General features: G+C 37.5%; 2 protein-coding genes across 2 annotated transcripts; both read right to left on the reverse strand.

Moving 5' to 3' along the window:
* Nucleotides 1–3,792: 3,792 nt before the first annotated feature.
* LOC311171581 (olfactory receptor 9G9-like) lies at nt 3,793–5,068 on the reverse strand (the record flags this gene model as incomplete). The annotated part of the gene is made up of 1 exon (XM_084234549.1): nt 3,793–5,068. The coding sequence occupies exon 1, from the start codon at nt 4,708–4,710 to the stop codon at nt 3,793–3,795; it is 918 nt and encodes a 305-aa protein (XP_084090675.1). The 5' UTR covers nt 4,711–5,068.
* A 6,731-nt stretch (nt 5,069–11,799) lies between these two features.
* On the reverse strand, nt 11,800–12,717 carry LOC311171590 (olfactory receptor 9G9-like; the record flags this gene model as incomplete). The annotated part of the gene is made up of 1 exon (XM_084234560.1): nt 11,800–12,717. One exon carries the CDS (start codon nt 12,715–12,717, stop codon nt 11,800–11,802), a length of 918 nt encoding a protein of 305 aa, XP_084090686.1.
* Between the last annotated feature and the right edge of the window lie 1,661 nt (nt 12,718–14,378).

The raw sequence follows: 14,378 nt of genomic DNA on the forward strand, positions 1-14,378 counted from the left end.
AGATATATCAAGCAGCATGTGATTTGTCGACTTTTGCTGCAGTATAAACCCGAACTATCCAACTGATAAAAGAGTAGGCAGCCAGAAAGCCATATTGCAGTTCTTTAGTGTCAGAGACAAAATGAAAGCAATTCTTAACAGACCACAGACTCTACATGGTAACCGAGTATTTTGTTGTTTAGATATTGTGGTGATATCTCATGAATGTGGTGGTTTCTAAGAATTGAAGTAGATGCAAACTCGGCCTAGCTGACATTTTTCTTGCAAAGAAAAAAGTTTCATCTTCCCTTGGACAAGAGCTAGCTCATGTTGTCATAGCATAGAAACTCAATCTCTGGTATAATTCTCTGTGCTAACTTCAGGTACTTCCCCTTCAGCCATGGACCTCGGGTGAGACAAGGTCCTGAGAGGACAGATCATGAGATGAGCCAAGATGTGCACTCACAGCTTCCTCAAGACTTCTTGTGTCTGGCCTGCTGCCATTTATAAGGGTACACTTTGGGGAATGGGAGGTACCCAGATATTTCGTGAGTTATTGGATACACTGGTTCAGAATATACACTACCTCCTTTCCTTTTTCTCCACATCCTCGCCAACATTTGTTGTTGCTAGTTTTTTTAATATGTGCCATTCTCACTGGTGTAAGATGGTATCTCATTGTAGTTTTGATTTGTGTTTCCCTGATTACAAGTGATGCTAAACATTTTTTCATATGCCTGTTGGCCATTTGCATTTCCTCTTTGGAGAAGTAGTTCCTTTTTAGCTCTTCTGCCCACTTTTTGACTGGATTATTTACTTTGTTTTTGCTGAGTCTCTTCAGCCCTTTGTAGATTTTTGTGATCAGTCCTTTATCATTAGTGTTATGTGTAAAAATTTTCTCCCGGTCGGTGGGGTATAGCTTTGCTTTTGTTACTGTCTCTTTTGCTATACAGAAGTTCTTTAATTTGATGTAATCCTAGCTGTTTATCTTTGCCTTCGCTATCCCTGTTTTGGACACAGAATCATGAATTCCAAAGGGCACCTGCACCCCTACGTGTATAGCAGCACTATTTACAATAGCTAAGCTGTGGGAACAACCCAAATGCCCAAAAATACATGACTGGATCAAGAAGATGTGGTACATATACACAATGGAATATTACTCAGCAATCAAAAAAGATAAGATCATGCAATTTGCAGCAACATGGATGGCCCTGGAAGGGATCATGCTCAGCGAAATAAGCCAGAAAGAAAAAGAAAAATACCGGATGGTCTCACTCATAGCAGGAATCTAGAAAACCTAAATAAGGGACCAGGAAAAAGACTAATTATAATAAAGTAAAAATCAAAATCAACAAGTAACTATAAACCAGAGACACACGACAGGGGAGGAGGGAAGGAGGGATTAGGGTCAAAATAAAGGGGACTATGGGGACTATAACCAAGATGAAAATGCATACATTGTGCAAAATGAAAAATGATGTAAAATATACAAAATAAAATAAAATAAAAATATATAAGAATCCATGTCACCATGTTGCTTTAAATCTGCATTTATTATAACAATTTACACTTTGTAGCTAATATTTCCCTCTGGAATGATGTATTTCTAGTTTTATTCAGGTGACATAATAATACTTTTCTGCCCCTGTAATATACCAATTAGACTTTTTAGCATGACATAATAAAATTATGTATTTTATAATATTTTTTATGATTTATATTTCTTTTTTTATGCATACAAGAAATGGGGTATAGGCCAGAGGTGGGTGGGGGAGAGGATTCACCAGAGACAGAGTTGAAAGCGAAACAGGCAGATCTACTAAATTACACTGCAGTGGGAGAGACCAGAGGGGTCTGCTGCGCCATGTGTGTCAGCACCCTGGCCTGGGATTGAGCTCATGCTGCAGTGATTGTGGATATCTTGATAGCGCTGAGACTTTAATCCCTGCACCACCAGGAAGGCCATTTATAATAATTTTATATTATTGACAAATTGACATATTTTAGAAAGTGACAGACAGTCTGAATAAACAACTTTCCATTTTAGGACATTGTCTAATTCAAACCTGTTAGGATTACACTGGTGGGCCCTACCTCTATTGGGTTAATACGTGTTGTAATCAGTATTGACTTTATACCTTGGATTTAGTGTTCAGGTTAAAGGCTATGACTGCCAGTGCTGATCAAACTTTCTTGTTTTGTGTGGAGCTCCTACATTTTTTGGAACACTTGCCTAATTTTCACTTTCTTATTTTTTCCCCCTTAACTGCTTACACTAATAAAAACAAGGGCCTATTCACATTTTATTAATATACATTCCATTAATATTACCTCACTGTTAAAAATCATAATTAAGTAGAACTTATCATGCTTACGTTTTTGTTTTATCACTACCTGTATCATTCCCTCAAAAATTTTTTCTCCTTTATTTCTCACGTTAATTCATGTCACCAAGGTTTTTTATTATAATAATTGTTTATTGATGCTCAGAATACCTCAATCTCCACTCCTATAAAATATGAGAGGGACACCGACAGTTATTCAGCGATTCACAAAAATCGTATCTAAGGGAACTTGGCCAGTTTTTCCTTTATTGAGGAACATATGTCAGAGACATATAAGGAGAGTTCCTGCTTACTCATTCTGGTTGCACTGAGTTATTTTGTGGTGCCTTTCGGGTTTAGTGCTAGTGTTTCTGGTGGAGAAAGCACATTTTAATCTCTGAGTTTTTATTTTCTTCTGAAAAATTTAAATTTCTTTTTTTTAAAGATTTATTTATGCATCTAGAGCTGGGGTACAGGCCAGAGATGTGGGGGAGAGGTGAGAGGATTCACCAGAGAGAGACTGGGGAGCAGAACAGGCAGACAGTCTGAAATACACTGCTGAGGGGAGCAGCAGGCGAGACAGGAGAGTTCTGCTGTGCCATGTGGGTTGCTCCCTGGCCAGCCAGGGATCAAACTCATGCTGCAGAGCTTGCAGATTGCTTGATAGTGCGGTGTTAAACCCCTTGTGCCACCAGGGAGGCCCTGAAAAATTTAAATTTCTTTTACCTTTATTAAGTTTTGTGAATTTAATGATAGTTGACAGGATGTAGCAGAGTTAGAATACAGAGGTCCCATATACCCTTCACCCCATCAGTTTCATACATTTTACTTAACTGTGGTATATTGCGATCATGAAAATGACATTGATACAACATGTGTATAGTTCTATTCCACTTCATCACATGCACACATTCCTGATAACACCACGAAGATCAATAGAAGAATATTCTATCACCAATAAGCTCTTCCTCATGCTACCTGTTACAGTCACATTAACACCCCTCTTCCTGCCATTACCCTTAACCCCTCAGAGACATTGATATGTTCTCCATCTCTATTCTGTTAAGGAAACAAAAGTGATATATTTGAAATAATTAAGAGTTATATGAAATATTATGAAATAATCTAGCATATTTGTTTTATTTCTATTAAATTACTATATAGATACCACTCCATGTGTATGAATCCATCAAAAATATCCCTATACTAAGGTACTGAACTTAAAGGAGGAGTTTTTGACTTTAGTTGCTTTTGTTTTTTAATTAGTTAATTCAACTCAAATACTTGTATTTTAGATTCAAAGTTTATCTCCTAAACTGGTTTAATTTTCCCATGCTAAGTCTCTTGAATTATCATGGGTAGAAATTTTTTAACTTGCAATTTAAGAATCCTGGGTCATGATGGAGCAAAGGGTCATGTCTTCTTCACATAAATGCACTCAATCGAAGACTGAGTTTCAACCTCCTTAGTAGGAGAGAATCTTGATTCATTTGAAAATTTTATTCAAAGCATCTTTCACATCCTTATTCCTCAGGCTGTAGATCATGGGATTCAACATGGGGAACACGACGGTGTAAAAGGTAGAAACTATTTTGTCTGTTCCCATAGAATAGTTAGAGCCAGGACGAGCATAGATGAAAAGGATGGAGCCATAGTACAAGGTGACAGAGATCAGATGGGAGGAGCACGTGGAGAAGGCTTTGAGACGGCTCTGGGTGGAGCGGATTTTCATGATGGTGGCGATGATGAACATGTAGGAGGCCAGGATGAACACAGTGGGGGTGATGACATTGGAGGCCAGCTGAAAGTACATTAAAGCATGGTAGTCATCCTTCTGGCCACAAGCCAACTTCACCAGGGGAAGCAAGTCACAGAAAAAGTCATCAATGACATTGCCACTGCAGAAGTTGAAGGAAAAAGTTTTCTTAGTAACGATGGAACTGTTAATAAAGCCACCAAGATAGGAGGCTGCTACCAAAAATGTACATAGCTTCATGGACATGGCCTGAGCATAAAGGAGGGGTTTGGAGATGGCCACATAGCGGTCATAAGCCATGGCGGCCAGCAGGTAGCACTCACTATAGGCCAGCCCAGCAGAAAAGAAGAACTGAGCTATGCAGCCAGCAAAGGAGATGCTTTTGTCTTCAGAGATGCAGGTCACTAGGATCTTCGGAGTGTAGACAGAGGAATACCAGAAATCCAGAAAGGACAGATTGCCAATGAAAAAATACATGGGCGTGTGCAGTCGGGAGTCATTGCAGATGAGCACCATGAGGGTTGAATTTCCCATGAGGGTGAGAGAGTAGACGCCGAGGAACAGCACGAACAGGACCAGCTGCATCACAGGGTCTGTTGTGAAGCCCACCAGGATGAAGTCTGTGACTGTGTGATTGCTTCTCTCCATGCTTCAAAGAGACCTGACCTAATGAGGCAGTGAAGAGTTTAATTTTCTCAACTAAGTCAAGGAGGGCATTGTCTGTGTTGGGCCCAGGGTGAGATCAAGGCTATGGGGATAGAACCTGGGAGAGTTGATGGGGAATCTTGCCTGACTTGGGCAGGTGATGTGAGTTTCTTGAGTCTCAACATACTCTTTTCAATATAGTATATTTTACTTTAGGACAACTTTAGTGCTGTTGGGGTTTATTCATTTTTAAAGAAATTATGTCTTGATTCCCAGGTGCTGTCTAGGTGTTGGGGTATAGCAGGGTGGGTGATAAAGTGGCTTTTAGACTACAGAAACTTTATTCAGATGGGAGAGATGCATACAAGTAAACAAATAAATATAGAAATATATTCAGTTAATGTTAGTTGATACAAGAAAATAAAAACTGAGGGATGGGGTAAAACACACTTGGAAGCCTTAATTCAATTAGGACTGAGAGGAAAAACTCCCTTTTCCTAAAAAAAAAAAAAAAAAAAAAAGGGACCAGGTATTCAAAGCCTATGAGACACATGAAAGTAGGAAAGTATTTTTTTTGTTCGTTTTTGAACTGATAAGGTGATAAATTGGAAAGCTGGAAAAATATGCTCATCCAAGAGATGCCATTTTGTCATAAGAATTCACTTGAAGTAATGACATTAAATATAAAACAAAACACAGACTCGAAGGAGACATTCAGCACTTCCCTTTTCTTCCTGAAATCAGAAAATGAAATTCTCATGTGTAAACCCCCCCTTGCTTTGCCAGAAGAAAAGTGTCCTCATTATCAAGAACAAGAAATTGAGATGAAAATAAGCCTGCACAAATCGAGTTTGTTACAAAAATTATTTTTCTTTTTAATCTATGCCACGGTATGTATTGTTACTTTATTCCTTTCTATTGACAAGTAAAATGGTCCTGTCCTATTTTGTCTACCATTCATCAATTGGTGTATGTTCTATTGTTTCTTCTGGGGGAGCAAACATGGACAATAATGCTATGAACATGTTTTATATGGATATGTTTTCACTGATCTTGAGTAGGTATCTAGGAGGACTGCTGAGTTACATGGTGAATATGTAGTCATCCTCTTGAGAAAATACCAAACTGTCCTCCCACCTGGCTCTGACTTTTCTTTATACTAACCGACAACATTACTGTCTATATTTTTTTACTCTAGATGCTTATTGCTGTGAAGTAGTATGATCCTGTGGTTTGCACTTCCATTTTCTTGACAAATGATGTTGAGCATCTTTTCAGGTGTTTATTGAATATTTTCTTTGGATAAATATCTATTAAATCTTTGGCTCACCTCTTAATGAATGGTTTTGTCTTTTCATTGTTGAATTGTATATTTTTACATATTCTGGACATAATTCCTTTATAGATGAATGAATTGTAAGCATTTTCTCCTATTCTCTGGGCTGCTTTTTTATTGCTTGATGGACTCCTCAATATACAAAAGTCCTAAAACTTGCTAAAGTCCAATTTATCTATTTTTCATGCTTGCTCTTGGCCTGAGCCTTGCTGTGATTCCTTCAAATTTTTGCTCTTCTCTTTAAAGTTATTCTTTTCTTTCTTTAGCCTACCTATGTATCTGAGTTACATTTGTACAATTGCTTCTTTTATATCCAATATACTATAAGAACATTTGGGTTTTATTTTTTCTTTGGTTCTTTATTGAATTTTCATATTCACATAATGCTTATGTTAAATAATTTTCTGTGATTTTTTCCTGTAAATAAATCTTTTGACAATATAATATTCAGCTGAAAATACTAAGGCAAAATTTTACCTTCCCCATTTACAAATATAGACGTTCTCTCCTGCCTGAGCTACTATGCAGGGATCTTTGACAAAGGGAGAGAGGCAGATTGATAATCAGGATGAAATTTCAGAATGGACCCCGATAAATCTCCATTCAGTTAAAAATCTGGTTATGTCAAAGAAAAAAAAAATACGTGATGTCATTATAAGTCTTCTGGGTCTGAAAACAATGACATACTTTTATCTTAGTTTTTATCACTAGCCATGCACAATGCTTACAAAATCACTTATCACAATTTGATATTATCTGTAGTATTATTTGTTATGTGAAAATGTTAATTTTTTGGCCAACATTTCAATGCTTCCTTTATAGTCCTAAAATAGTCAACATAATCTATCTATAGATATATATGTATAGAAAATATCCTAAGTATAACATAAAGATGATAAATAAGCAGTTCATAATGTAATTATTATACAGTGGTAATAATGGATTTATTATAAAATTATGTGAATTTCAATATGTACATACCAGATCACTTAATCAGCTACAAGTGTATGCAGAATCAGTAAGATAGCATTTGTGACCTCAACATGAAGAGTTTTTATATTGTTGGTAAGATTTTTCTGACCAGGTAACTAATTCTCAATAAAGCTCTAAACAAAACAAATGATAATCTCTCAAGTTTGAACTCCTAGCCAAGCTGATATACAACAAAACCCAGAATATAGGGTTTGTGTTTACTTGTAAGGTGTAGTAGATCTCAAAGCCATGTAATTATAAAGGTCTTTGTTCAATCCCCAAATGGCCATCTAGTCAGTGGATGAGGAGAATAGGATGTTTTTCTTTGGATAGGACTGTAACATCCTTGTCTACTACAAAGTAAATATTGCTTAGGTAGAGACGGGTTGAATAGTTCTGTATTTACTAATCAAAACTAGAATACTAGGAGAATCTGGTGTCACCTAACGTGTTATACTTCCTAATTAATGTTTTGTTTTTATATTATAAACTAAATGCATTTTCTATACAAAATTATTAAAATATGACTTTCGGTACTTAGAAATGAGTCTCTCTTGTCTTCTTGTCAAGGGCTCATGTCTTTGTTTTTTTCTAAAAGAATATCAAACTAAAAGACAGTTGAAGCTTATCAGGAAATTTTTTGTCTTTTAGATCAGTAATCTCTAGTTGTGTCTGTTCCTTCCTTCCTTCTGTCACCTAAGATGCTCTTTTGATATTAACAGGACTTTTTTTTTGGTGAGTGGTTTTTAATAGTTTTTTGTTGTGTATTTAGTTTTTTTTTTCCCCCATCTTTGTCCTATTTACATCAATTGCTCTTTTTTGTCTCTAATAGTGAAAGATGCTCCTTCTCTTGCTGATCTTTCATCAGTTTCAGAAAGTGAAGGCGATAAAGACATTTTCAAAGAGGTCCCTTCTTTAGCACTTACATCTTAGGCTGTCAATGATCCTTGGGCTGGTCGTAAGAAAGCAGTGGAATACTAATATCTGAATTAGGCAACTTACCTAAAATTCTCTGCAACACCATCATCACCTCTGCAGAATTCAAGTCTGCCTGTCCCAGAATCTTTAATATCAGATTTTATCTCCCCAGAGTTGTAGATCTCTGCAACCCCTCAGGAATTCATAAACTTGGGAGAATAATTAATAAGACAATTCAGCAAACCTGTAGAATCACAAAAAACCTGTAGAATGATGAACAAAAATAATCTAGAGACTGTGATTCCCTGGTAAAAATGTAGTCAGTCATAATTTTTATCCTCATTCTCTCTTGAGTTGTGTAGAATTTAACTCAATGTATGTGCACACATAGATTACATGTTGCAGATATATTCACATGTGTATATTGGTATGTTAAAGCACATAAGTTCAATACCAATATTTTGTTATATGCTGAATATTTCTCTTTTGTCTTTCCAAATCCATTCTCCACCCTTTTAACTTCCTCATTACTCCAGGAAACTCAATGTATTAACATAATAATAGCATTCCTGGGCTCCTGTGCTTTATCTGCTGAAGGGATTAATGAGTGATTGTCATTGGCTGGGAAGAGAATGAGGTCAAAGTGGTTTTCCTCTTCCCCAGTTCCTGCAAAGATGCTTCAGCTGGCTGCACCCCTGGACCCAGACCATAATCTGGGAGGTGACCCATCTCAAGTTCTTCCAGTGCTCATAACGGCTGTGTCCTCTTGCGCCTTCAGGAACAGAGGATGCAACAGCTCACAGAAGTCATTCCTTTTAGGACAATTAAGCTATTTTGGGTATTCTCAGCACCAGACTTATTCCTTTGTACTATTTCCTCCCCAGTTTAACCAGTTTAAATGTTACATGATCATAGGTCCTAGAAGGAGTCCCATGAGTTGAACGTTCAAATGGCATTAAATTGTTCACATAATGAAAACTAGACATATGAACCCATTGGTGGAATATGGGACACTGTAATGCATGCCATCCAGGGCATCATGGAAAGATGGAAGGCGGGGTGGGGGGTGGATATCAAGAGATCATTTTTTTGTAGCACAGAGGCAGGCAAACAGATATACCAAGCAGCATGTGATTTGTTGGTTTTTGCTGCAGTATAAACCTGAACTATCCAACTGATAAAAGAATAGGCAGCCAGAAAGCCATATTGCAGTTCCTTAGTGTCAGAGACAAAATGAAAGCAATTCTTAACATACTGCAGACTCTAGATGGTAACCGAGTATTTTGTTGTTTCGACATTGTAGTGATATCTCATGAATGTGGTGGTTTCTAAGGAGTGAAGTAGATGCAAACCAGACCCAGCTGACATTCATCTTCCCTTGGACAAAAGCTAGCTCAGGTTGTCATAGCACAGAAACTCAATCTCTGGTGTAATTCTCTGTGCTAACTTCAGGTACTTCCCCTTCAGCCATGGACCTCGGGTGAGACAAGGTCCTGGAGAGGACAGATCATGAGATGAGCCAAGGTGTGCACTCACAGCTTGCTCAAGACTTCTTGTGTCTGGCCTGCTGCCATTTCTAAGGGTACACTTTGGGGAACGGGAGGTACCCAGATATTCCGTGAGTTATTGGACACACTGGTTCAGAATATATACTACCTCCAGACATGAGAGGACATTAAATGTACATTCTCACCAGCAAGACCCATGGAAATGATTGAAAAATAACATTGACCTGAATGAGTTCTCTGTGAGTCCAAGAGACCAGGTATAGAACTGACCATTATTACCCAGGCTCAGAAAGAGTATTGGAGTTAAATATAAGAATCCGTGTCACCACTTTGCTTTAAATCTGCGTTTATTGTAACAATTTACTCTTTGCAACTAATCTTTCCCTCTGGAATGATGTATTTCTAGTTTTATTCAGGTGACATAATAATACTTTTCTGTCCCTGTAATACACCAATTAGACTTATTAGCATGACTTAACAGAATGACATATTTTATAATAATTTTTTAAAGATTTTTTTTTCTTTTTTTTTATGCATACAAGGAATGGGGTATAGCCCAGAGGTGGGTGGGAGAGAGGATTCACCAGAGACAGAGTAGAAAGTAGAACAGGCAGATCTACTAAATTACACTGCAGTGGGAGAGACCAGAGGGGTCTGCTGCGCCATGTGGGTCAGCTCCCTGGATGGGGATTGAGCTCATGCTGCAGTGTCTGGATAGCTTGATAGTGATGAGACTTTAACCCCTGCACCACCAGGGAGGCCAATAATTTTATATTATTGATAAATTGACATTTTAGAAAGTGAGAGACAGTCTGCACAAACAGCTTTCTATTTTAGAACACTCTAAATCCAATCTGTTGGGATTACTCTGACGGGCCCGGCCTCCATTGGGTTACTACATGTTGTGATCAGTATTGATTATATACCTTGGATTTAGTGTTCGGGATAAAGGCTGTGATTGCAATACTGACTGATCTTTCTTTTTCTGTTTTGATCCTACATTTTGGGGAACATTTGTCTAATTTTCACTTTCTTCCTTTTTTTTGTGTTCCTTTACTGTTTACACTAACAGAAACAAGGGCCTATTTATATTTTATTGACATATTCCTTTAACATTTTCTTACTGTTAAAAATCAAAATAAAATATAACTCATTATGCTTATATTTTTGTTTTATCACTACCTGTATCTATCGTTCCCTGCATAAATCTTCTCCTTTGAGTTGTCAAGTTATTTTACCTCACTAAGTTTTTTTAATATAACTGTGTACTGATGCTCAGAATCTCTCAATTTCCACTCCTATAAATAAGAGAGGAGCATGAGAGTTATGCCATGATTCACAAAAATCCTTTCTGTGGGAACCTGACCAGATTTTTCTTTATTGAGGAACGTATGTCAGAGACATATGAGGAGAGTTCATGCTTACTCTGTCTGGTTACACTAAGTGCAACCAGTGCATTGGTGGTTTAGTGCTAGTTTTTCTATGGGAGAAGGCACATATTATATCTTTGAGGTTTTATTTTCTTCTGAAAGTTTTAAATTTCTCTTAGCTGTATTAAGTTTTGTGAATTTAATGATAGTTCACAGGATGTTGCAAAATTATAGAGGGGTCCCATTTACCCTTCACCCCATGTCCCCCATGGCTTACATATGTTTTACTTAACTGTAGTATAGTATAACTACAGTTATACTATAGTATAGTATAGTATAACTGTAGTATATTGTGTTCATGAAAATGACATCGATACAATGTATGTATAGTTCTATTCCACCTCATCACATGCACAGATTCCTGATACCATCACCAAGATCAAGATACAGAATTTTCCATCACCACTAAGCTCTTTCTGATGCTACCTGTTACAGCCACATTACCATCCTTCTTCCTGCCACCATCCCTACAGTGGCAAGATACCAAGTTCTCCCCCACAGCTACTAAGATCTCCATCTTTATTCTGTTAAGGAAATAAAAGTGAAACTTTTGAACTAGTTAATAGTTACATGAAATACTATGAAGTAATCTAGCATATTTGTTCCTATTTCTATGAAATTACTGTAAGATATCACTCCATATTTATGGGCCCGTCAAAAATTCTTATGCTAAGGAGTGAGCTTAAAAGGAGAGATTTTGATGTTAGGTATTTTCTTTAAACTTAATTCAATTCAAATACTTGTATTTTACATTCAAAGTTTATCTCCTAAATTGCTTTAATTTTCTCATGTTAGGTCTCAGGGGTACAAAAGTTTTAACTTGCATTTTATGAATTCTGGGTCACAATGGAGCAAAGAGCCATCTCTTCTTCAAATAAAAGTAACCAATCACAAGTTCCCTATATCCTTAAAAGGAGAGACTCTTGATTCATTTGAAAACTTTATTCAAAGCATCTTTCACATCCTTATTCCTCAGGCTATAGATCATGGGATTCAACATGGGGAACACAACAGTGTAAAAGGTAGAAACTATTTTGTCTGTTCCCATAGAATAGTTAGAGCCAGGACGAGCATAGATGAAAAGGATGGAGCCATAGTACAAGGTGACAGAAATCAGATGGGAGGAGCATGTGGAGAAGGCTTTGAGACGGCTCTGGGTGGAGCGGATTTTCATGATGGTGGCGATGATGAACATGTAGGAGGCCAGGATGAACACAGTGGGGGTGATGACATTGGAGGCCAGCAGGAAGTACATTAAAGCATGGTAGTCATCCTTCTGGCCACAAGCCAACTTCACCAGGGGAAGCAAGTCACAGAAAAAGTCATCAATGACATTGCCACTGCAGAAGTTGAAGGAAAAAGTTTTCTTAGTAACGATGGAACTGTTAATAAAGCCACCAAGATAGGAGGCTGCTACCAAAAATATACATAGCTTCATGGACATGGCCTGAGCATAAAGGAGGGGTTTGGAGATGGCCACATAGCGGTCATAAGCCATGGCGGCCAGCAGGTAGCACTCACTATAGGCCAGTCCACCGGAGAAGAAGAACTGAGCTACGCAGCCCGCAAAGGAGATGCTTTTGTCTTCAGAGATGCAGGTCACTAGGATCTTCGGAGTGTAGACAGAGGAATACCAGAAATCCAGAAAGGACAGATTGCCAATGAAAAAATACATGGGCGTGTGCAGTCGGGAGTCATTGCAGATGAGCACCATGAGGGTGGTATTTCCCATGAGGGTGAGAGAGTAGACGCCGAGGAACAGCACGAACAGGACCAGCTGCATCACAGGGTCTGTTGTGAAGCCCACCAGGATGAAGTCTGTGACTGTGTGATTGCTTCTCTCCATGCTTCAAAGAGACCTGACCTAATGAGGCAGTGAAGAGTTTAATTTTCTCAACTAAATCAAGGAGGGCATTGTCTGTGATGGGCCCAGGGTGAGATCAAGGCTATGGGGATAGAACCTGGGAGAGTTGATGAGGAATCTTGCCTGACTTGGGCAGGTGATGTGAGTTTCTTGAGTCTCAACATACTCTTTTCAATATAGTATATTTTACTTTAGGACAACTTTAGTGTTGTTGGGGTTCATTCATTTTTAAAGAAATTATGTCTTGATTCCCAGGTGCTGTCTAGGCATTGGGGTATAGCAGGGTGGGTGATAAAGTGGCTCTTAGTCTACAGAAACTGTATTCAGATGGGAGAGATGCATACAAGTAAACAAATAAATATAGAAATATATTCAGTTAATGTTAGTTGATACAAGAAAATAAAAACCGAGGGATGGGGTAAAACACGCTTGGAAGCCTAAATTCAGTTAGGACATTGAGAGGAAAAACTCCCTTTTCCTAAAAAAAAAAAAAAAAAAAAAGGACCAGTTATTCAAAGCCTATGAGACACAGGAAAGTAGGAAAGTATTTTTTTTGTTCGTTTTTGAACTGATAAGGTGATGAATTGGAAAGCTGGAAAAATATGCTCATCCAAGAGATGACATTTTGTCATAAGAATTCACTTGAAGTAATGACATTAAATATAAAACAAAACACAGACTCGAAGGAGACATTCAGCACTTCCCTTTTCTTCCTGAAATCAGAAAATGAAATTCTCATGTGTAAACACCCCCTTGCTTTGCCAGAAGAAAAGTGTCCTCATTATCAAGAACAAGAAATTGAGATGAAAATAAGCCTGCACAAATCGAGTTTGTTACAAAAATTATTTTTCTTTTTAATCTATGCCTCGGTATGTATTGTTACTTTATTCCTTTCTATTGACAAGTAAAATGGTCCTGTCCTATTTTGTCTACCATTCATCAATCGGTGTATGTTCTATTGTTTCTTCTGGGGGAGCAAACATGGACAATAATGCTATGAACATGTTTTATATGGATATGTTTTCACTGATCTTGAGTAGGTATCTAGGAGGACTGCTGAGTTACATGGTGAATATGTAGTCATCCTCTTGAGAAAATACCAAACTGTCCTCCCACCTGGCTCTGACTTTTCTTTTTACTAATCAAAACATTACTGTCTATATTTTTTACTCTAGATGCTTATTGCTGTGAAGTAGTATGATCCTGTGGTTTGCATTTCCATTTTCTTGACAAATGATGTTGAGCATCTTTTCAGGTGTTTATTGAATATTTTCTTTGGATAAATATCTATTAAATCTTTGGCTCACCTCTTAATGAATTGTTTTGTCTTTTCATTGTTGAATTGTATATTTTTACATATTCTGGACATAATTCCTTTATAGATGCATGAATTGTAAGCATTTTCTCCTATTCTCTGGGCTGCTTTTTTATTGCTTGATGGACTCCTCAACGTACAAAAGTCCTAAAACTTGCTAAAGTCCAATTTATCTATTTTTCATGCTTGCTCTTGGCCTGAGCCTTGCTGTGATTCCTTCAAATTTTTGCTCTTCTCTTTAAAGTTATTCTTTTCTTTCTTTAGCCTACCTATGTATCTGAGTTACATTTGCACAATTGCTTCTTTTATATCCAATATACTATAAGAA

Source organism: Talpa europaea, assembly GCF_964194135.1.
Source record: "Talpa europaea genome assembly, chromosome: 1".
Taxonomy (NCBI): domain Eukaryota; kingdom Metazoa; phylum Chordata; class Mammalia; order Eulipotyphla; family Talpidae; genus Talpa; species Talpa europaea.